This window comes from Cavia porcellus, unplaced genomic scaffold (genome assembly GCF_034190915.1).
Source record: "Cavia porcellus strain 051 isolate PalLab524CR breed Dunkin Hartley unplaced genomic scaffold, mCavPor4.1 scaffold_5, whole genome shotgun sequence".
NCBI classification, from domain to species: Eukaryota; Metazoa; Chordata; class Mammalia; order Rodentia; family Caviidae; genus Cavia; species Cavia porcellus.
Genome location: NW_026947488.1, coordinates 80,943,016 through 80,965,128, shown reverse-complemented (window position 1 = coordinate 80,965,128; position 22,113 = coordinate 80,943,016). Strand labels below are relative to the sequence as shown.

General features: G+C 35.8%; 1 protein-coding gene across 8 annotated transcripts in view; it reads left to right on the top strand.

Annotated features, from left to right (window-relative positions):
- The window catches only part of Plch1 (phospholipase C eta 1), a 267,872-nt gene that overhangs the window by 187,315 nt on the left and 58,444 nt on the right, over nucleotides 1–22,113 (top strand). For all 8 annotated transcript variants that reach the window (XM_063249222.1, XM_063249225.1, XM_063249223.1 and 5 more), the window contains 3 exons: nucleotides 9,128–9,221; nucleotides 10,905–11,108; nucleotides 21,875–21,995. In XM_063249222.1, coding sequence (XP_063105292.1) covers nucleotides 9,128–9,221; nucleotides 10,905–11,108; nucleotides 21,875–21,995 — 419 coding nt within the window. The remainder of the gene's footprint in view (nucleotides 1–9,127; nucleotides 9,222–10,904; nucleotides 11,109–21,874; nucleotides 21,996–22,113) is intronic.

The window sequence follows — 22,113 nt, the reverse complement described above, 5'->3', positions numbered from 1 at the left end:
AGCTCCACTTGTAATCTTATGCAATTGTGATCTAGTAAGCATTTGCCATTTTAAGACTCTAACCCACTATTATAATTTTCCATGATAGCGCGCACTGTGATTCCCCGAAGCAGTCCGTACTTTTATTTCTGCTTCTACCATCTTTTTATTTTTACTTCAATCAAGCTGGCTCTGCAGAGTCAATTTCTCTGCAATTCTTCACTTGTACTTTATTGAATAAACTTTGTCATTGCTAAGAAAGAAAGAAAATTAATACAAAGACCAAGTGAATATCTTCACTTGGAAGTATATGAACGATTGCTCTCTTGCAATACTGAGCTCCCAGATTTATCTTCAGTAGTAGGGAATTTGAAAAATTTTCTTAGAAAAACATTACCAGCTGTAATAGGTTGAACAATGACTCTAAAATATAGATGCAAGTGCTAAATTCCATTGTCTGTGAACTAGGAAATATGACCTGCATAGATGAAATGAAACCAACAACACTGATCATCCTAAATTTAGGGTAGGGTCTAAAGCAAATGATGTATATTCTTAAGGGAGATAGAAAAAGAAGAAAGACATATATAGAAAAAAGTACACTTGAAGATGGAGGCAGAAACTATAACGTGAAGCCTCAAACTGAAGGATGCCCCAATGTATTGGCAACCATCAGAAGCTAGAGAGTTAGGGGGCAGGTTTTCCTTTAGAGCTCCCAGGGGAAACTATGTCTGTGTTCACCTTGATTTTGGACATACAACCATCAGAACTACAGAGAATAAGTTTCTTTTGTTTTAAACCAACAAGTTTGTGATAATTTTTTTTTAAGAGCAGCATTAGGAAACATTAATCCACGGCAAATTACTCAACATATTTCCTACACATCTGAAATTTACTAGTACATATGGATCTTTCAAGAAATTTATTGTTATTATATTTTTGGTGCCAGAAATTGAACTCAGGACCTTGCAGTGGCACTTGTGCTGCTGAGCTATATTCCTGGCACCAGAAATGAATAATTTCTTGATTTTAAGTAGGTCATTTTAAACATTGATTTTGAATAACCAAGGTCTACATTTGTGAGAAAATCTTGCACTGTAAAAACAGACAAGGATAAGCAAACAACAACAACAAAAAGAAACTCAGTGGAAATAAACAAAGGGAGAAGGAAACTTTAAAAAACTGTCATTGGTATCATCAGAGTGATGACAGTAAATTGTAAAGTTGGGTGTGCTGTCACATGCCTTTAATTCCAGCATCCTGGTGGCTGAGACAGATCACCACAAGTTTCAGGTCAGCCTGGCTACATAGTGAATTCTAAATTACATAACAAGATCATATCTCAAAAAACCTAAATGATGACCCAAAAAAACATAGCATAAAGCAAAAATAAGATACTGTAAAAAGATGAATCAGATAAAAAGGAACATTTGAACCTTAAAAGTATAAGAGAAGTAAGCTTAATAGAAAGATTGCAAGAAAAAGTTGACAAAGAACAAACAACAAAGGATTAGGTAAGAGAACACAGAGGTAGAAAATTCTCACATGATACAGGAAAAAAAATGAGTAGGATACTAAGATAAGCACCGATATATAGGCAGTGCCAAATGATGACCAAACATGGTGAATGTGCAAAGATCCACTCAGAGACAAAGCTTTGTGAATTGTCACATATCAAAAATAAGACAAAGCCTTAAAAAAAGCTCCCAGAAAGAGAAAACAAATTAAAGATAACCAAATTAACAGGCAAAACCAGGTTCTTATGAAAATAATTGAAATCTGAATGACATCAGGATACCAGAGAAGTAACTTTGGAAGCAAAAAAAAGAGTGATTCCAGCCTAAAATTTTCTGCCTTGCTAAACAGAGAGAGAGAGAGAGAGAGAGAGAGAGAGAGAGAGAGAGAGAGAGAGAATGTTTTAAAATGCAAAAATTAATTCATTTCTTGAGTATTTTTTTAATCAAAAGTGACAAAAATAAATTCAGGTCAAAAGCTGAAAAATGTTTAGAATCCTACCAACATGGAAAGAAGGGGAACTTGAGTAAGGGGGAAAGATGGAATTCATGATGTATCTGTTGCCTTTGTTTATTTGGAAAAAACCACTGGGAAGAATTTGTAATCAGTACATTAAAAATTAACCAAATGAATAGAGATTGTAGCAATTAACAACTCCTTTAAAAAGGAAATACTGCCATAGTGCACAAAAGATTCAATAGTGTTCAACATTTGCATAGTTGAAACGCTATAAACAGATTATTTAATAAATGCTATAGTATATTTATTGGAAGAATTGTCAGATGGAGCAGGCTCTGCAGACTTAGGAGAGCATCTTACTATATTAGATGATGGTCTTAGATAGTATTCAGCACAATAAGAAGATAGCAAGTAAGCTTTAAAGTGTATAAAACAGAAAATAGCATAAATACAATGATTAGGAATGAAAGATTTATTTAAAAATATCAAGAAACATTTGCCTTTTAGTAATTTTTGGTATACAAGAGAGAATTCTTTCATTTATAAGCATTTTAGCTTTGCTTTATTTAATTTTGGACAAATTATTTTAAAAATAAATTTAGCAAAATTAAAATTCTTTGCAAGTTATACTTTCATTTTGTGTTTCATGTATTTTGGGAGTCAAAGCCACAAGAAATTCATTGTCTACTCCTCTGACTTTATTTTAAAATTTACACCAACGGGGAAAGTTTTGCAGGAAAAGTGACATTAAGTCTGGGGATAAAACTATGCATCAAATTGTGGATTTTATAGATACATTACTGTTTTCTATAACTGGTCCACCTCATGGGTATTGACTTTCAAGGTGAGGACCAGAAAATCCTTTCTCTTCTGAGTGAGAATAAAGATCCTTTGTAAATAGAGAATAAAGTCCAGTCTTGCATAATGAAAAATAGTCAAATTATAATAGCTGATTTGAAATTTGAAAAAATTTGAAGGATAAAAGAATTGGGAATTTCAGCTATATTGAAAAACTAGTCATCGTTGACAGTAATCATTTGATTTTTGGAAGGTAAAAAATATCAAAATCGTAGGTTAACAAAAAGAAATAATTTTGGACTTGAACTCAAGTTTAAAATTGGTGGCAACATTTTACATTTCTCAACATCAGTTTTCCTCTCTAAAAGATACAGATTAAAATATTAAAATTGGAGGAATATTGTAAGAACTGTTTAAGATCATGTATATAAAAACATTAACAGAATTTTATAAATGTAAAAATACATAACACTTTACTTTAGGTTCTTGTAACACAAATTCCCTGGTATAACAAGAATAAACCTCAGTGCTGAAGATGGCAACAGTTCAAATACCAAATAGCAAATGAAACTGTCAAATGAACTCCACAGGAAGTGGGGCTTAGAATAGAGAATTTATTTCTGGTTTATGCTATCAGCTTATGTCAAATAGGAAGCAAGACAAAGTAAAAAAGGCAATAAAGAGCATTAACCTCTGTTGAACCTTCGTTCTCACTGTAAACCTGTAACTATAGCTTAAGTGAAGCCTATAAAATTTAAGTGAGTAAATGCTATTTGTGACTCTAATTAAATGACAGAGCTGATGGACTGTTTTTTTTTTATTTAAAGAAAAGGAAACAAAAAAAAATACATGGAGATTAAAAAAAAAAGGGTAGAAATAATTCTAAATTACAGACAAACAAAAGGTAAGAAATTGCCAGTTGATAAGTTACAAATTGTCATCTTCGAAATGGCTGTTCAGGTTATAGAATTAAAGTATATAGAATGACATTCAAAAAAAAAAAATGACCCTACAAACCATTCTGCTCTATGGCCGAACAAAAGCTCCGTAATATGATTATCAGTCCCACCTATTTGTTTTACATCTCTAAGAGGATAAGGTTAACCATATCAAAACAGAACAGAAGATTTAAAAAAAAAAAAAAAACAATTTAAAGAAATACAGATTTCAAAGCAAGTCCACTGGAGATCTACCTTATCTAACTGTCTCTAGCTTCTTACAAATAGTTGTCCCTAACTTCACCCACTTTCTATACTTATTGCATATTATAGAACTAATCAAATCATTACAGGATGATGGAGTCTTTTTAGGTCCTCAAGTTCCAAATTAGGGAAGACAGTACCAACTACCATCGCATCTCTCATTCTCTTTGTGATAGCCGTCCCCATCTCTGCATATGCTGAAGTTGAGCTGAAGAAACCAGTCCAGAGTCATTTTAATCAGCAAGCAATAGATTGCTAGAATTTATATTATAATGCTACAAAATAAGCCTCGGGTTTTTCAGGTCTCTTTCTCAGAGTATTTGTTCCTATCCTCTCTGTATTATAGGGAAAACCAAGTCATAACAAGACAACGAAACAATTTCCTAGATAATCATGCAATGGATAGGACTTATAAAACTATAATATAAATGATCATCCGTAGCTACTATGTTTTCTCTTGTTATTTTCAATAGATTTGTCGACAACACTGGCTTATTATAGTTAAACATACTATCACCTATTTTTATAAAAACTTATCTTTGACTGCATTGTAGTATTTGAGAGCTGTTACTGATTCATACCAGTATGGATATCCTTTACATCTTGTCATGCTCAGAGTAGTTTCCTCTACTTTTAGGGTTGATTCTAACACGCATACCGATTTCAAATAGGATCAGTCAAGGCCAACCAATAGTCTTATGATTCAGATACAATTAAGATCAGTCATAGTAAGACAATGTAAGTAATACAGGATTTCAGCCTAAGTCAATAGGAAAGTAAGGATAGTTGCCGTGGTATAACCTGCTATTTTTGGTTCTAGAGGTCTGTGTCCTCAAATCTGATATGAGTGGACAGACCAGAACAAATTTAATTCAATCTAAATATGTCACTAGGACTACTGTGTCTTTTAAATCGTTATACACCATTAGCAATGACCTCTGCTTTTTTTTTTTTTTTAAATATAGTTTCAGAGCTGTCTCTACTAAAGACTAGCTTACCGTCTCTGCCTCATGTCTGCTACTCCACTTTTCTGCTATAATTTGTCCACCTTATTCCCTCATTCCATGGTCTGCCCCGTTCACTGAGGCTTCTCTGCCACTGTAGCTGTAATCCTGATATCTCTTCCTCTCTTTCTCTGTAATGTCCTTCAGCACTCTCTGTAGGGTTGGATTGGTGGCCACGAACTCCCACAGTTCCTCCTTGTCTTGAAAGTATCTTATTTCTTCATTAATTTTTAGAGAGAGTTTTGACGGATATATGAACTTAGGTTGCATATTTTTTTCCTTCAGGACTTGGAATATTTCTCCCCACTCCCTTCTTGACTTAAGAGTTTGTGTTGATAAGTCTGCTGTTATTTTGATAGATTTCCCGTTATAGGTAACCTGCATCCTTTCTCTGGCTGCTTGTAATATTCTGTTTTTTTGGTGGATTTCTGGGATCTCGATTATTATATGCCTAGGCGTAGATCTGTTTTGGTTGTAGGTAGCTGGCATTCTGTATGCTTCTTTTATCTGGATATCATTTCTTTTTGCTATACGTGGGAAATTTTGCTTTAATATCTCTGTGAATATTTTTTGTATTTCATTTTTGGATGTTCCTGCTTCCTCACTCACATTCTTTATTCTTAGGTTATGTATCTTTTTATCATCTTCCAGTTTTAGAATTGCTTCTTTCTGGTTCCTTGTTATTTTTAAGAGGCTTTTTCTTTCACGTTCATAAGCCCTAAATCTCTCTTCAAGTTTCAGAAGGTTGTCTTTAGTTTCTGTCAAGGCATTTTGCCAATATTCAATGGAGTTCTGAGTTTCCTGATATTCTCTTTGGATCTGTTTCATGCATTCTAAGTTATGCTTAAATTCTTCTTCAGATGCTTCTCTTTCTTTTCTGATTTCCTCAGTTTTTCCATCTGTGTTCTCTTGGGCGGGGCTTGTCATTTCTTTAATTAATCTCTTTATATCTTGCCTCACTTGGATCAGGAGTACATCTTTAAATTCCTCTATGAGATCATGTAAGTACTTTTTAATTTCGGCTGATGCTGTGTCAAGTAGAGGATGGTTACTGTGCTTGTTCTCTTCAGTGTTTAGTTCTCTTGGGTTTAATTTCTCCTGTTGAACAGCTGGAGGGTTTTTTTTATTTTTATCTCTTGTCATGTTTCTGGTTTCTTTCAGACTGTCCTGGAGTTCTCTGGCCCTCTCCGAATTGCTTAGGGCCTTTCAGAAGCGTGCTGGCTTGAGTTTTTGCTGTCCTCCCCAATTTGCTGTTATCTGGGGTAGGCTGGGATGTAGGGGCGGTACAGTCTAGTCTCTAGCCTCTGTGTCAGTTAGTTCATAAATTAGGCTGTACTTTCTGGTTGTCACTGAGTTGTGACTATTTTGTATCTGCTTATTGGGCCCCAAGCAGAGGCTTGGTTTAGCCCCAGAAGCTCCTGCCAGTTCTCTTTGAATCAGAAGCAGCTGAGTAATGGCACAGGATTCTGCCCAGGTCCCAGCCGTTCTCTTCAAAACCTCTCTGTGATAGGTGCACCAGAAAAGCAGATCTGCCCAAAACAAAGATGGCTCCCACTAAGTTCTCTGTGTGGAGCTGAAGCCAACAAGTAATCAGGCTCTGCCAGGACTCAAGATGTCTTCCACCAGCCCTCCCTACAGGGGGACCTGGTGATGTTACCAAGCTGCGATTTCTGCCGCCAGGCTAATATGTCTGCACCAGACTCTGTGTTATTGATTTCCCCGTGGTGGCGGGCCAGCTGTTCTCTGGTCAAACCCAGCAGCGGCGGGGTTTTCTGTACTCACCAGAGTCCGGTGCAAGTCCTCATTCCGGGACCGCCGCACACCAAGCTGTCCACTTTTCCCCCACTCGCGGCTCAGCGCTGACCGGTCAGATTTCTATGCACCGTTTAGATTTGAATCGCCAGAGCTTTGTACGTCCGCTCTGGTGCAGCGGTGCAGAACTGGCCGCTACTTGGAGTCTCGATCTGGGTCTCAGTTTCCCGCGGTCTCCAAAAGCAACTCAGCTTTTCGTGCTGGGTCCACGAGTCTGTTTGTTGATTTAAGGGCGCGGGATTTGTAGCCTCCGGTCTCAGCACGACTTTAAATCCTCCAGTTGTACTGTCTTGGTTAATAAGAATCGCTATCGATTTGTCTGGTCCTCTCCATGCTGTCTTTTTTTATCTTTGAGTTTGAATTCTCTGGAGAGATTCTTCGCTCGATCCCCTAGCTCGCCGCCATTTTCCAATCTCCAGCTGATGGACTGTTAAGTTTCTGTTCTCGTTATTTTGGGGTTTTCTTTATTTCACTAAAGTCACATTTTGGTAGAAAGCAAATTATTTCTTTTCCATTAATTCTTATATATTATCTAGAAACTTGTGGACTTTGTAGAATGGCTACTAATAGTCTCACTAACTCAATGAATATTTTTCAAATATGATGCTTTTTGTTATCAAATTTTGCTTTGAATCTTGAGTTAGTAACAAATTCTTTGTTTATTGGCAATTACCTCTATCCCCTTATGACCATTTGGTTGTGTGTTTGAGATTTCATGGGCTTCTTAGAGTCAGCCTGAGTTAAGTTTATGTATGGCCCCTACATCTCTGGATAATGACCTTGTACACTGAATAATTACACAGTGCATCCAATCTCCCCTGGCACCTAAACTTGTCAGTTTATCTGTTTTTATTTTGTGGGGAATTCTTTTGGACTGTGTGTACTAAATCTCTCTAGTGTATAGCTGACAAGGTAATGAGCTGCTCACATCCTGCCAGAGTAAGCAGAGTTCCTTGGAGGTATTACAAATTTCATTTATTTGTGTTTTTTTTTGAATAATGTCTGGTAATGTGGTAAAGATTATAAATTTTATTCAAAAGATGTATCAGCTCCTGTGCAATGAGTTTAGGGTAAAAACAAATTTTATACCCTTTTAAACCGTCAAAACCCAGCCATATAATAGCTTTCCCCCCTGTAAGTAGTTTAAACGTTATTAAATACACTACAAAAAATTAGATTTCACTGAAATGTAAGTATTGAACTTAAGAGATAATGGAGTCTTTGAGAAATGTAATTGAAATATGAAATGCCAGCTCAGAAGATTAGCTTCCTCTATCATTATTCATTAGTATTTTTAAATGTCAGAGTTACATTGTGAAGCTGGATGAACTTTTAATCAAAATATCCCTTTTTATGGTGCTGGGCATCAAACTCAGGTCCTTGTGCACACTAGGAAAATGCTCTGAACTATATCTTAACTGTAGTTCAGATATAATCACTGAACTATATCTGCTGCCCCTAAAACTTCACATTCTTTATGCTACTATTTAAAGAAATTATTCCTGAAGAGTTTGCTTTTCCTCATGATGCTAAATATGTAATGTTCATACAGCAATCTTGACCTTGACTTGGTAATAATAATAACACATCCTGCCATTGTGGGCTGTCATTATGTTTCTAAAAGTCACCTAATCCTCATCACTACTTTATCTGGTAGCTATGGAGAAGGTAAGTGACTTATTTAAAGTCACTTCGTTAATAAAATGAGCTAGCTGATTTGAACACAAGCAATATTAGCCCCAGAGTTCTTTGTTACACCAGATACTTTATCTACTTTTTGTTTTTATTTTCTCTTGCTAATTTTGTGTTCCTTAATCACCATAGTGGACAGCTCAGAGGGAGAATATATATATATTCTAGATATATATATATAATATATATATCTAGATATATATATATATCTAGAATATATATATATTCTAGATGGATTTATCCAGATTTATCTAGAAACATTCTGTTTTGGGAGAGAATAGTGACATTCTACACATATTTATGATTTAGCAAGCTTCAATGTTTATATAAAAGGCATTAATTTTCCAGATAAGAACTATATAGCAAGTGAATACTTAGCAATGGATTTGCATTGATTATTGATTTTATTTTATTGTTACCTGGGAAACATTCATCTAATAGTTGAAGATCTATGTTCACTGATTACATCTGAAAGATGTATAGTAGATTGAGACCATAATGATTCTTCAAAGAGTAAAAAGAACTGACACTAATAATGTCAAACTGCTCATTTAAGCATTTTGCACTATACCAAGAATGCTGTAAAAATCAGTGCATGACTTCACAGCAGGGAAGAACATGTCTCAGGAAATTACAGGTACTCTTCCCATGTTCTGTTTTACTTAGATGAGTAATGTGACAACAGACTATTGTCTTGACATCATAAAGAAGTTTGAAGTTTCAGAAGAAAACAAGGTGAAAAATGTCCTTGGAATAGAAGGTAAAATTGTCCATGTTTTTAAACCAATTTTTCCACTTTTTAATTCAGTCTAAGTTTTATTGCAGTAAAATTTTTAGAAAACCAAGAGATAGTCATGGAATTACAATCAGTTTAGTAAGACCCACAGGACAAATAAGTTTTTCGAAGCAGTGCCCTATTGTTGACATTTGTCTTACATTTCCAATGCATGTGAACATGTTTCACTTCAGGCAGTGTATGATCACTATGTATAACTGATACCAAGAAACACTTGGATTTTTCTCAAATCACTAAACTTTGGAAATAGCTTCATCCTAGTGATTTTATGAAGAGAAATTTGACCCTGAAATAAGTAATCTAAAAATTTAGTGATTTGAAAGTAAACATATTTCTTAACAAAATGTCAACTGACTTGTTTTTGCTACAAAACTGGTAGCATTATAAAAGCTGTTGGAATCACAACTCGTAACACAGCTATCTCATTTTATAGTTGAGGAGAGTGAGGCTAGAAGAAAATAAATAATTTACCCAGTTGTACACTCAGAATTTTGTTCCTAGCATATAATCCATAAATAATAGTGTAAGTATAGCTATATGCATGCATAAGTTGTATGCAGTACATTTAAAATATGTAGGGAGATACAGGCTGCAACCCAGCAAGAGGCTGTCCCAAGCAGAACAGATAATCTTAAATCAAAGATCACTGGGGAAACCACCTGCCCCAAAGCATCTAAAGTTGTCGTTGGTCTGAACATTTTGATTGTTGGCCTCCATTTTCCACCTATTCCCAAGATCAGTGTGGATAAAGTGTTTTTCACTTTTTAAATTTTTTTTAAGAGGTAGAGTCTGCCTGTGCTGCCCAGGCTGGCCCCTCCGTGCTCTGAGTAAGCTCATGCCACCCTGCCTGCATCAATAAGGATTTTAATATCTTGTGTTTATGTCCATGGGTAGAAGGAAATACAAGCAAAAGAATAATTAAAATCTTCTATCATGAGAAATCATTTTTAAAACAAAGAAAGTGAACTAACTCAGGGCTTTTCTGTAATAAGAAATGAATATTTTTCTTGGTTGGACCTCCAGAGATGGTCTCTAAATTACAGACATAAAGATAGGCATAAAGAAATTCTTAAGTCTCAGAAAATATTCACAGATCTAATTTTGCCAACTGATTCTCAAAGATTTGAAACAGAAACATAAAATGTGCTGACCATTAACAGCATTTTCCCAAACCTTTACATAGTCAGTCAACTTGAATTTAGAGAGTATTTAATTTTTAACATGCTACTATATTGCATTGACTATACTTTTGACTAACTTAATGAGCTATCAATTTTGCTTGATCAGTTGTTATAAACATACCAATTCTGATACAGTATTGGTCACCCATTAAGTTGTACTACATTTTCTGAACTTGAATTTAGTAGTTAATAAATGCCTCAGCAGTAAACTTCCACACCCAGCCAAAATTCTTAAGAAGTCATTTAATTTTTCTCTAGGTTGTGTTTAAATGGCTACTCCCCAAAGTCATATTTCAGTTTTTTTATATTCTCTATGATTTTAAGCAAAATTTTTACCTCTTATTTTGCCCACAGAAGCTGTGCTGATAACCACCATGAATATTCTTTGATCTCTTTGTCTCTATTAGTGTTAATTAAGTAGATACACTTTGAAAGCTATAGCACTTAATTCTCTAATTCTTCCAAGGCTTCACGAACTTCATGCGTAGTCCTGCTTGTGATGTATTTAACCCCCTGCACCATGAAGTGTATCAGGACATGGATCAGCCCCTCTGCAACTACTACATCGCTTCCTCTCACAACACATACTTGACTGGAGATCAGCTCCTTTCTCAGTCCAAGGTGGATATGTACGCACGGGTGCTACAAGAGGGCTGTCGCTGCGTGGAAGGTACGTACACTTTGTCCTTCAGTCAGTCTGTCAAAGTCTAATATGCATCAGGGAGACCTAAAAGGATGCTAGCATACTATGTTAGAGCTATTTGTCTGTTTGGTGTAAAGTTTTTCTTAACTTAGAAGTCTTTCTGGCTCCTTCATATTTTTCTGACAGGAAAGAAAGAGATGTACCAGTAATTGGGAAACCTACCTTCATGGCTAAAATAATGTGATGAAAATCATAATCTTCCTAGAAAGGTATTTTTAATTTAAACATGGGGAAAATGCTTTGAGAAAGACAATTATTTTCTAGACAGTGTCTATCATTAGCTACCATTCATTAAATGTCTCATGGGCTCCAGACCGTGAAGGCATAGATATAAGTAAGACATGGTTTTTGTGTTCAGAGAGTTCAAAGTTTACTACAAAGGATGCAGTTAAAATGATAATGCCATGTAGGAATAATATCAGTTGAATCATGCATGGTAGAAGGGTGGTGGTGTGGAAGATACTGGGAAGTAAAATACGAGAATCAGGTGGGGGGGCAGTCATGAAGTATTTTAAATGCTGTAGTGAGAAATTTCAACTTTAGTTTTGGTAACATGAGGAGCTAGTGAAGGATTTTTATGCTTACCGTAATATTATCAAACATCCAGTTTAGAAAATCGTTTGTTCAGGAGGGGGAGTTGAAACTGCATCCAGAAAAATACTGGCAGGCAATTGCAGTAATTTAAAGGAAGGATTATAGAATCTTGGACTGAGAAAGAGATGACCATTACTCTACTGAAAAGGTAAACCTAATAGGACCCAGTGAGAGAAATTAAGGATCAAGGATGCAAAGAATGGAAGGAGAGCTTGAGTGATGACGGTGCCACCATGTACTTCAGGGACTCTAGAAGCAAGAATATCAGTGAATGCAACTTCCCCTCTGCTAAGTTTATGGTGACTAACTTTGTAACACTTAAGGGAACATCTTTATTGGTCATTTGAATAACAATATCTGAAGTTAATGGAAGGGTTTGGGCAAGATAAAGTTTTCATAATACTGAGTTTAGGATATGGTAGTTAAAATTAGGAGGTATCTAAGGCCACTTGCAGAGAGAAATGGGTAAGAGAAAGAAACTGAGCACTGCAGCAATCCACATCAACGAAACAGGAAAGAGCAAGAAGAAGCCATCAGAACAATTGAGCACAAGTGGTTATTTGGACTTAAGAATTGAAAGTATTAAAAATAAGTAGCCAAACATGTAAAATGGAACAGAAAAATAAAATAAGGTAAAGTTTAAAAATACAATCTGATTGCATTTCACAAGTAGGAGCTTATTACTGACCTTTGATATCAATTGACAATGGAGTAATTTAAGTAACTGAGTAATGAAGATGCTCATAAAATATTAACACACGCAGAAATCTTCCAAGAAGCAAAAGGTCTTGACATGACATTCTGCTCTCAGCCTATTATTCAGTCCTCTGTTCACTCAGCATTCAGGAAGGTTTACATGTATGACATACAGAGAGATGTCCTGGTCTTTGAATCACATTGGAGTCACATTGATGGCGACCCATCATTTTTATTGATATTTTCTTTGTGACCAAGTATGAAAACAAAGTGATAGTTGACTCTAAATAACTGTATAACTTTGTTACTTTCTGCTTCCTCCATGCTATTTCCCTTGCTTTTTAGGTTCTCCTGATACCCAGCTCACCTGTCTAAAATCAGTGTCCTACTCAAGCCTAATCATGTTCCTATCTCAACTCCTTGTACTGAACCAAAGGATGCAATCCTTCAGCTCCATAACAAGGGCAGTTATGTGATTAAGACAATTTAAAATAGAGTACAAATGATTTTATAAGATCCAAATGTACAATAAATATTGTAAAAGGAAAAGAAACTGCTCAAAAGGAAAGAACAACTGTGATGGGGAAAGGAGAAAAGAAGGAAGGGGGGAATATATATATATATGTGTATATATATATATATACACATATATATATATATATATATATATCCACAAGATAGTTAAGATAATTGTACTACTTAGTCTATTAGCTCATTGAAAGGAACAGTTAGTGCTTATCTTGTTTGATCAATTTTGCATGTTGGTATCTGGTAGTCTGAGCAACTATTTTGAAGATAATACGCAATATAATAAACATTGTTAATTTCCTATCATTTTGTTTTGACATTCTGTATCTGTTAAAAATTGGGTTCAAAATATAAATAAATAAATAAATAAATAAGAAATTGTGTGCAGTCCTAGCACTCAGGAGACTGAGGCAGAAGGAGCACTGTGAGTTTGAGCCCAGCCTGGGCTACAAAGTGAGTTTAAGCCTAGTGAAATCCTATCTCAAAGAACAACAACAACAACAACAAAAACCCAAAACAAACAAACAGGGAAAAAAGATGAAGAAAAAGAAAAGAAATTTGTGCAGTAGATGACATTGAATAATGATCTTCTCTTGTACCTTCTTTCTTCGTGAATAATAAAAAAGTATCTTCCTGATTCTTCATATCTAAGAGGCAGCTGTAGACATTCACTCAAAATGAGAATATTTGTAGCTCTTGTGCAGTTTTAAAAGACATGATATCCTATGTGCTCCCAAATTATTACCCCCTACCCCATCCACCAACTTGTACAGCAAATTCTTCCCCTAGTATTTGGTTTGAAGTTCCTCCTATTAGAATAATCTATAACTGGCTGGTAAAAGTCAAATTGCTATTTCTGGAGAGTTTTTATTGAGTAGAAGTATTATATTTATCTGAGAGACTCAAGATTTCAGGAATTCAGCCCAAAATTAGAACGTTAAAAACTCTTAGAGAAGACAAACAAATCACCTATAAAGGAAAGCCCATTAGAATCACAGCAGACTGCTCAACACAAACCCTTAAGTCAAGGATAGCTTGAAGTGAAGTATTTCAAACCCTGAAAGAAAACAATCTCCAACCTAGATTGTTGTACCTCACAAAACTATCTTTCAAAATCAAATCATCGCAAAGAACAACTGAAGAAATTCATGCTCACTGAACTAGTTCTTCAAAACATTCTGAAGGATTTTTTAGAAAGGAATAACAAAGACTACAGTTCCAAGAACACTAAGGAAAGGAATCTACCAGGCAAGGTAAGCAATTAAACAGAGGGGAAAGACAAGGCACCAACAACAGGAAATAATGTGACAAAGATGAGCCAATAAGGGGCTGGGGATTTAGCTCAGCGGCATAAGCGCCTGCCTTGCAAGCAGGCAGTCGTGAGTTCGATCCCTGGTACCGATAAAAACGAAAAAGACAAAAAAAAAAAAAAAAAAAAAAAAAAAAAAGATGAGCCAATAGGTATTGGCTATAAACATCAGTATGAATAGTCGCAGTTCAAAAATCAAATGAAACAGATTGGCATAATGGATCAAGAAACAAGAGTCCACATTATGCTGCTTACAAGAAACATATTGCACTCAAAAAGAAATGCATAAACTGAAAACCAAAGGATGGAAAACAAAAGTTCATGGAATACGAACCTGGAAAAAAGAAGGGTAGCTATTCGATTTGCAGACAAAGTGAGCTTCGAACCAAAACTGATTCAAAGAGACAAAGAAAATCTGTACACACTTGTTAAGGGAAAACTCCAGGAGGAAGAGATAATAGTGACAAATATATATGCACCAAATACTAGCCCACCCATGTATATAAAAAAAATTAAAGGACATGAAAAATCAAATAAGCATCAACACAATTGTTATGAAGGACCTCAGTACCCCACTGTTTCAAATAGTCTGATCAACTAGACAAAAAACAAAAATCAGGAAAGAAATGTCAGAGCTGAACCAAACCTGTGAACAAATGGACTTAGAAGATGTTTACAGAGTGTTCTACCCCGCAGCATCATAATATACATTCTTCTCAGCTATACATGGGACATTCCCCAAAATAGACCATATCCTAAACTCATAGAACATACTTAAAATAAATGAAAAGGAACTAAAATTATCCTATTCATATTATCAGGTCATAGTACAATGAAATTGGAAATCAAAGGCAAAATAAACACAAAAACTGCATGAACACGTGGAAATTGAATAGCACCCCCCCCAAGAACCCGTGAGACACAGATGAAATTAAAGATGAAATTTGTTTCTGCAATTAAACAATAATGTTGATACAACATACAGGAACTTATGAGACCCAAGGAAAGTAGTACTATAAGGAAAATTTATAGTAGTAAACTCTCATATCAGGAATAGAGTGAGCTCAAGTAAATAACCTAATGCAAATCTGAAACTTCATACTGGAAAAAGAAGAATAAAATCAAACCCAAAACTTATATGAGGGAGGAAATTATAAAGGCCAGAGAAGAAATTAATCGAACTGAGACTAAGAAAACAATGAATTGAAGAGTTATTTCTTTGAAAGATTAAATAAAATAGACAAATCCTTAGCCAATTCTATCAAAATGAGGAAAAGACTCAAATCCATGTAATTAGGAATGAAAAGCACAAAATCACAATGGATCCTGCAGAAATCCAGAAGATTGTCAGTACCTACTTTGAGAACCTGTATTCTGATGAGATGGAAAACACAGAGGAAATGGACAGATTCCTAAATGCATATGGATTACTAAAACTGAGTTGAGAATATAGAAAAATTCTAAATAACTCAATAGTCAATGAAACTGAAGATGTAAGTAAAAACTTGACAATGAAGAAAAGCCCAGGTCCTGATGGATTCACTGCTGAATTCTATAAAAAATTCAGAGATGATCTAATGCCAGTATCCCTCAAACTCTTTAGTGAAATTGAAAGGGAAACAGTGCTCTCAAACTCATTCCTGGAAGCAAAATCTGAGAAGAATCCAACCAAAAAAGAGAGCTATAGGTCAATCTTCCTAATGAACATAGATGCAAAATTCCTCAATAATATACTGGGAAACAGAATGCAACTCAGCGAAAGATTATACTCAGCTGGGCATGGTGGTGCATGCTTGTAATGCCAGCACTAGAGAGGCTGACGCATGGAATCGTTGCAAGTTTGAGAAAAGCCTGGGCTACAAAGTGAACTCAAGGCCAGTGTGAACTGCATAGTGCATAGTGAGACCCTGTCTCAAAAACAGAAAAAAAAAAAATTATACTCTACTTACTTCCTATTGGAAATTAAGTTTATCACTTTGTAATGTTGGAAGAAAAGGAAAGCTGGTATGGTTGTGGTCCCTTTAATTGGGCCAGGTGCTGGCTATGTTGTTTCCACATATTCTTTAATTGCTACTCTACCACCAATGGATGTGGGTGTCTCATTTTAAGAGAAAACTTCAATCAGGGTCAGGTGAATTACACAAGTCCTGTAGCTAGGAAGCTTGGAAGCTAGAGTTTGGACTCATGTTGGTCCACCTCCACTGTTCCCTGGAAGCCTGTACCCATTTTGAGGCACAGGTACACAGTGACCTGAACAGACTGAAGGACTAAATGAAGGCTGAGTGTCACTAGTGATAGAGAAAGTGAGGAGCATGGCCCAGCTGGAAGGTTATCTTTCAAAGGAGGCACATGTTTTGCTTGTGACTAAGTGTATGAGGCTGCTGTCAGTGTAACATAGCTTCCTATTTACAGTAAGCTTCTTTAATTTACAAGTAGAAAGAAAACACTCAAAAATAATAAGAGTATATAATATTAAGTGAAGAAAGCTTATATTTGGTGGATTTAGGGCTTGGATTTGAAATGTCCTCCAAAACACATGTGCTACAGTATTGATTGTCAGCTAATGGGTATTTTGGGAAGTGATTGAATCACGAGGGCATTAACTTCACCACGTGGATTAATCCATTGATCAGATGATAATTTGATAGTATTGAGGGGTGATTTTCTTTTGCCTTGCCACAAGCCCAGACACAGAGCCAAGGACTCAAAAACCAAAATATACTTTTCTTCCTTATAGACTGTTTGTCTCAGGTACTTGATCATAGAGAAAAAAAAAAAAAAAAACCTGACTAGCAAAATGACCTGATGTTTTTGTCATCTTTCTTTTTTTTTATTTAATCTTTTTTTTTTTTGTCTTTTTCCTTTTTATCGGTACGGGGGATCGAACTCACGACTGCCTGCTTATAAGGCAGGCACTTATGCCGCTGAGCTAAATCCCCAGCCCCCTTTTTGTCATCTTTCAGTTTCTATCAGAAACTGAAATCTGTGTAATCTGAAGATCTTAGTTAATATTTAGCTGTTAAACATGGAGACACTAATGCACTTTACCTACCTTAGGTCTGGCTGAAGTTGTTTTTATTTTTAAACAGTTATAGGTGGATTTAAACAACCTGATTTACAAAACAGGTCATGGATTGAAAAATTCAGGTTCCACAGATATTTTCTGAAGCAGCTGAATATAGCATTTAAAAATGGAAAATAATGATTCTGCAAGATTTTTTCATGGTATTGTAACCAAAAGAATCCCTCCTTCTTTTGAGCTTCTATTTTAATAATGGGGTAGTGTAGTAATGTTCTTAATCATGATATATATGGGGTCTTCAGGACTAATGAATCTTTGTGGTAAGGTGGGCTTGTCAGAAAAATTGTGTTGGTAATGTTCTTTACATGGCTTTGAATTAACTTGCTTTTCAGCCTGAGTTTCTCAATAAATATGGATATTCTATCCAGGAAATTTGTACTCTTAATTACAAAACTGATGCTAGATTGCTGTTATAATTGGTTTACAACTTTTCCGGCTATCTCTAGTAGCTCAGCAGTGTGGAACATCTTTACATTCCATTATGTAAAGCTCTAGAGTTAGCTATTTGGCCTTTAGAGAATTTAGCTCTTTGCTAAAGAGTTTAGGGTTGTCTCTAGTGTATAACCAGACTGAACAAAGGCCCCTAGTTTGTGGCTAAGGGAATAGATTAGAGAATTGTCAACCTGTCAATATTCCCATTATGGTGTTAGCCCTTACAGAAAACTTAGTGGCCTTGAACCTGGCCATGGGTGCCATTTATTGAAATGTCAAGCCTTTTGGCACTATCTTCATTGGGATCCTGATTTAATGGATAAGTAGTGAAATCAGATATATAGTTTGGAAGAATCCACCTCATCAACTATGAATGTCATGCTTATGTTATGAATATTAACAAGTGTGCCCTATTTTATAATCGATAGTTTCAAAAGCTGTTTTAATGTGGATCTGATGAACAAGTCAGGCATGGCCTTGCCTTGCCTGTATTACTTTTGGAAACATACTAGTTTATTTATGAGAAATCCTGTTATACCCATTATCCTCCAAGATGAGACTACAAATCGGGGTAAAGATCATTGAAATTACATACAGTGTTACTTAAAGCTGAGGATAGACTTTGGGAGATATGTTAGGTAGTCTTGTCAAACATCAGATGGTGCTTACAGAAACCTAGTTTGTGTTGTCAATCATTCCATATGGCTGCTTGATACAATCTGCACACTCAGTAAACATGCAGTGTTATGAGGCTGCTGCCAGTGTAACATAGCTTCTTATTTACAGTAAGCTTCTTTTATTTACAAGTAGAAAGAAAACAGTCAAAAATAATGATAAGAGTATATAACATTAAGTGAAGAATCCAGTAACAGTTGTTTATTATCAAGTATTACATACTATACATAATTGTATATGCTATACTTTTGTATGAAAGTCAGGATGGTTGATTTATACCAGTATGATTATAGACATATGATTAACATGTTGTGCTAACACATTATGATGGCTACCATGTCACTAGGCCAGCATTCCTCCATCTTTTTGGCACCAATGGTCATGAAGGAAAATTTTTACAAGGACCCAGTGGCAGTTGTGAAATGGCTTAGGGATGATTCAAAGGAAGTATACAGGCTAGATCCCTCCATCCCTATATCACAGCAGAGTTTACATTACTGTAAGAAACTAATGCTGCTGCTGATCTGTCCGGCCCTGGAGCTCAGGTGATTGCAAGTGGCTATCAGATGACACTTCGTTTGATGCCTGCTTCTCTGCTATGTGGTCAGGTTCACAGCAGGCTGTGGATCAGTACCAGCTTGTGGCCAGTGGTCAGTGGTTGGGAATCCCTGCACTAGGTAATAGAAACTTTTCAGGTCCATTATAATGTGTTTGTGTGTGTGTGTGTGTGTGTGTGTGTGTGTGTGTGTGCTAAATCTCCAGCTCTAGGTCCATTATACTCTTATGGGATCATCATTTGATAGTTGGTCTGTCATTGATTAAAATGCCATTATGTGGCACATGACTTTAAACATTTGTTTATTCTTTCCATGTCTATATCCAGTGATAGTTTTAATTACATAGAAAAAGGTAAAGAAATTTCCTCTTCTGAAATGTCTTTGATACATTTGAGCTCATTTGCAGACCCAAAGGAACAGTGTGATACTATAGGATAGTACAGTAGTCTTCCCAACAGCACATTTATTTTTCAACTATTATTTCCTGTATTTCTGTGTATTGACCTTGTAAGATTTTCTCCTTTTATTTTTCTACTATTTCCCCTAGAGATATTTGAATAGTCAGTATTTAATGGATTAATATAGGTAACCTATCTTAGCTGAGGTTTTTTAGAGAAACAAAACCACTAAGATATATAGAGAAATAGAAAGTTTGAGAAAAGTCCTAAATCTGTACAGATGATGGGGAATTTCTAGGCTTAGGTTAGAATTGGTGCTCTAATTCTAGGTGTGAGTTCTAAAGTGTGCAAGCTGGAAACTCAGGCAGCTTCTATGCTGTAGTATTGCAATGAGAAACATCCATATTTATTCTTAAGGTCCTCAATTGATTGGGTAAGTCCTGCCCACAGAGTGAAGAATAGTCTGCTTTTCTTGGAGTTTACTGATTTAATTGTTAATCATCATAGCAGCATCTAGATTGGAGTTTGACTAAACAATTGAGCATTCTAAACTAGGCCAGTTGACACTTAAACTTAACTGCCACCATCATTTTATGGTTATAGTGAAAAATTTGAATATTTTCTAAAGAAACAGAGATATCATCTCCTGCAAAAATATATGAGCGCACACATATGGGTGGGCTCTACAAAATAAAACAGGTTTAGTCCTGAACTGTGTGGCCCTAATTAAAGACAGAGTTTCACCAGGCATTCTATTAGCCATATGCTCCTGCAAAATTTTTAATATGTGTCCCATATTAGATTTTAAAAGTTAGATTAATTGCCAAGATTTAAAAATTGGGAAAATAGGGCTAAGGGTATAGCTTGATGGTAGAGCACTTGCCTAACATGCATGAAGCCCTGGGCTCAATTCTGAGGGCTACTCCCCCCAAAAAAGTGATGATTTACAGAGATAAAACCTAGACTTTTATTGCTTCTGGCCTTTTGGCTAAGATCAAGTATGATCTAAAGTTTTTATTTTTCTCAGAAGATCTGGCAACCAGAGCTCTTTTTCCAGCTTACAGTGATTGACAATGAAAAGGTACTGAGTTTAGATACACATTTCCTGTTGGACTGCTGTATCCATTTCCATTAATTACTAGGCTCCTGTTGGTATTTGAGTTTGTGATCCCCTACCCCTGCCATAAGAAAGGATCCTGGGGGCTGACAGTGTTCTGTGGGGTGTCCTAGCTCAGCCTTGATTGGAATTTAGATAAGCTAAGTAAAAGTGGGCTTTCAGTTGACCTTAGATGAAAGAATAAAGGGCATAGAAATGGAATTATGTGTGAAGAAATTTACATAACTAAAAGAATACACATGTGGGTTGAGGTACAGGAGAAAATCAGGTTGGCTTGTCAGTTAGGAGTTAAGACATTAAAGCAACTCTAGCACAAGTGATGGCCCAGGCGTTAAGGAGACAAGAACATGAGGGAGGCTTTAGGGTATTCATTAAGAAGTTTGGCACATATTTACAAACTCCCTGCTAAGATCCTGTGTTATATGCCAAGTAAGCTTTTGAGTGAAAGAGAAAGGGAAAGTAGTGTTTTAAGAAATTAATCTAGAGGTAGAAGTAAGGGAGGGCAAACCTTGTATCAGGGAGAATGATGTGTAAAGCTCGTCTTTCTCTACTGGAAACCAATGAGATTGTCTGGGTACACAGCAATGCCAAGAGTAGCAGTGTCCCTAACAGTGCTGTGTGCCATGAGATGTCATAAGGAGTCATTGTTCAAGTTTATGATGTAAGTGCAATTATTATTTCCGTTTTATAGGTGGGGAATGCAAGTTTCAAATTCAGATAATTTTTAGATAATTTTTCCATATTCACATACTTTTTTACTTCAGGCTTTGAACTTTGGAAGTAGAGGTTATTTTATAACTACTACAAGAATAAGATAGAAGTAAATGAGTTTAAATGAATAATCCAGAAAGGCATTGTTAGTGATTTGAGAGGCACATGGTAATTTACTAAAAATGTCTTGTGAAGAAGTAAATTTAGAGATGGCAGTGACATATCACACCCTTGGACACACTTGGTTAGTCAACTTCTTTTTTGTGTGTGTTTTTCATTTTTTATCGGTACCGGGGATCAAACTCACGACCACCTGCTTGCAAGGCAGGTGCTTATGCCGCTGAGCTAAATCCCCAGCCCCTGGTTAGTCAACTTCTAAGAGAATTTTTGTTGACTGCTTATAAAGATGACATCTTCATAAACTACAAACACTAAAATTACAAATCATTTATCTTTAACCCTCTATTTTGATAAATATATCAGAATATTCATTTTTCTGTCTGAAATCTTTATCATGATTGGAATAATTAAATTTCAAATAATAAAGTCGAAATAAGTTTTGTCTGATATTTCTAGAAATATTAATAAATACCAGAGACCTTGGGTTGCTGATATGACGTTCTGTTTTTGGCAGTTGATTGTTGGGATGGCCCAGATGGAGAGCCAGTAGTACACCATGGTTATACTCTCACTTCAAAAATTCTCTTCAGAGATGTTGTGGAGACCATCAACAAGCATGCCTTTGTGAAGAATGAGTAAGTACAGCGTGTGGAGCGCTGCTGAGATGAGGCAGATGCAGAGCCACACGCTCTTCCTCGGGCTGCAGATCTCCGTTCCTTCTGCTTCCACACTGCCCTCTTATAGGTGTCCTTG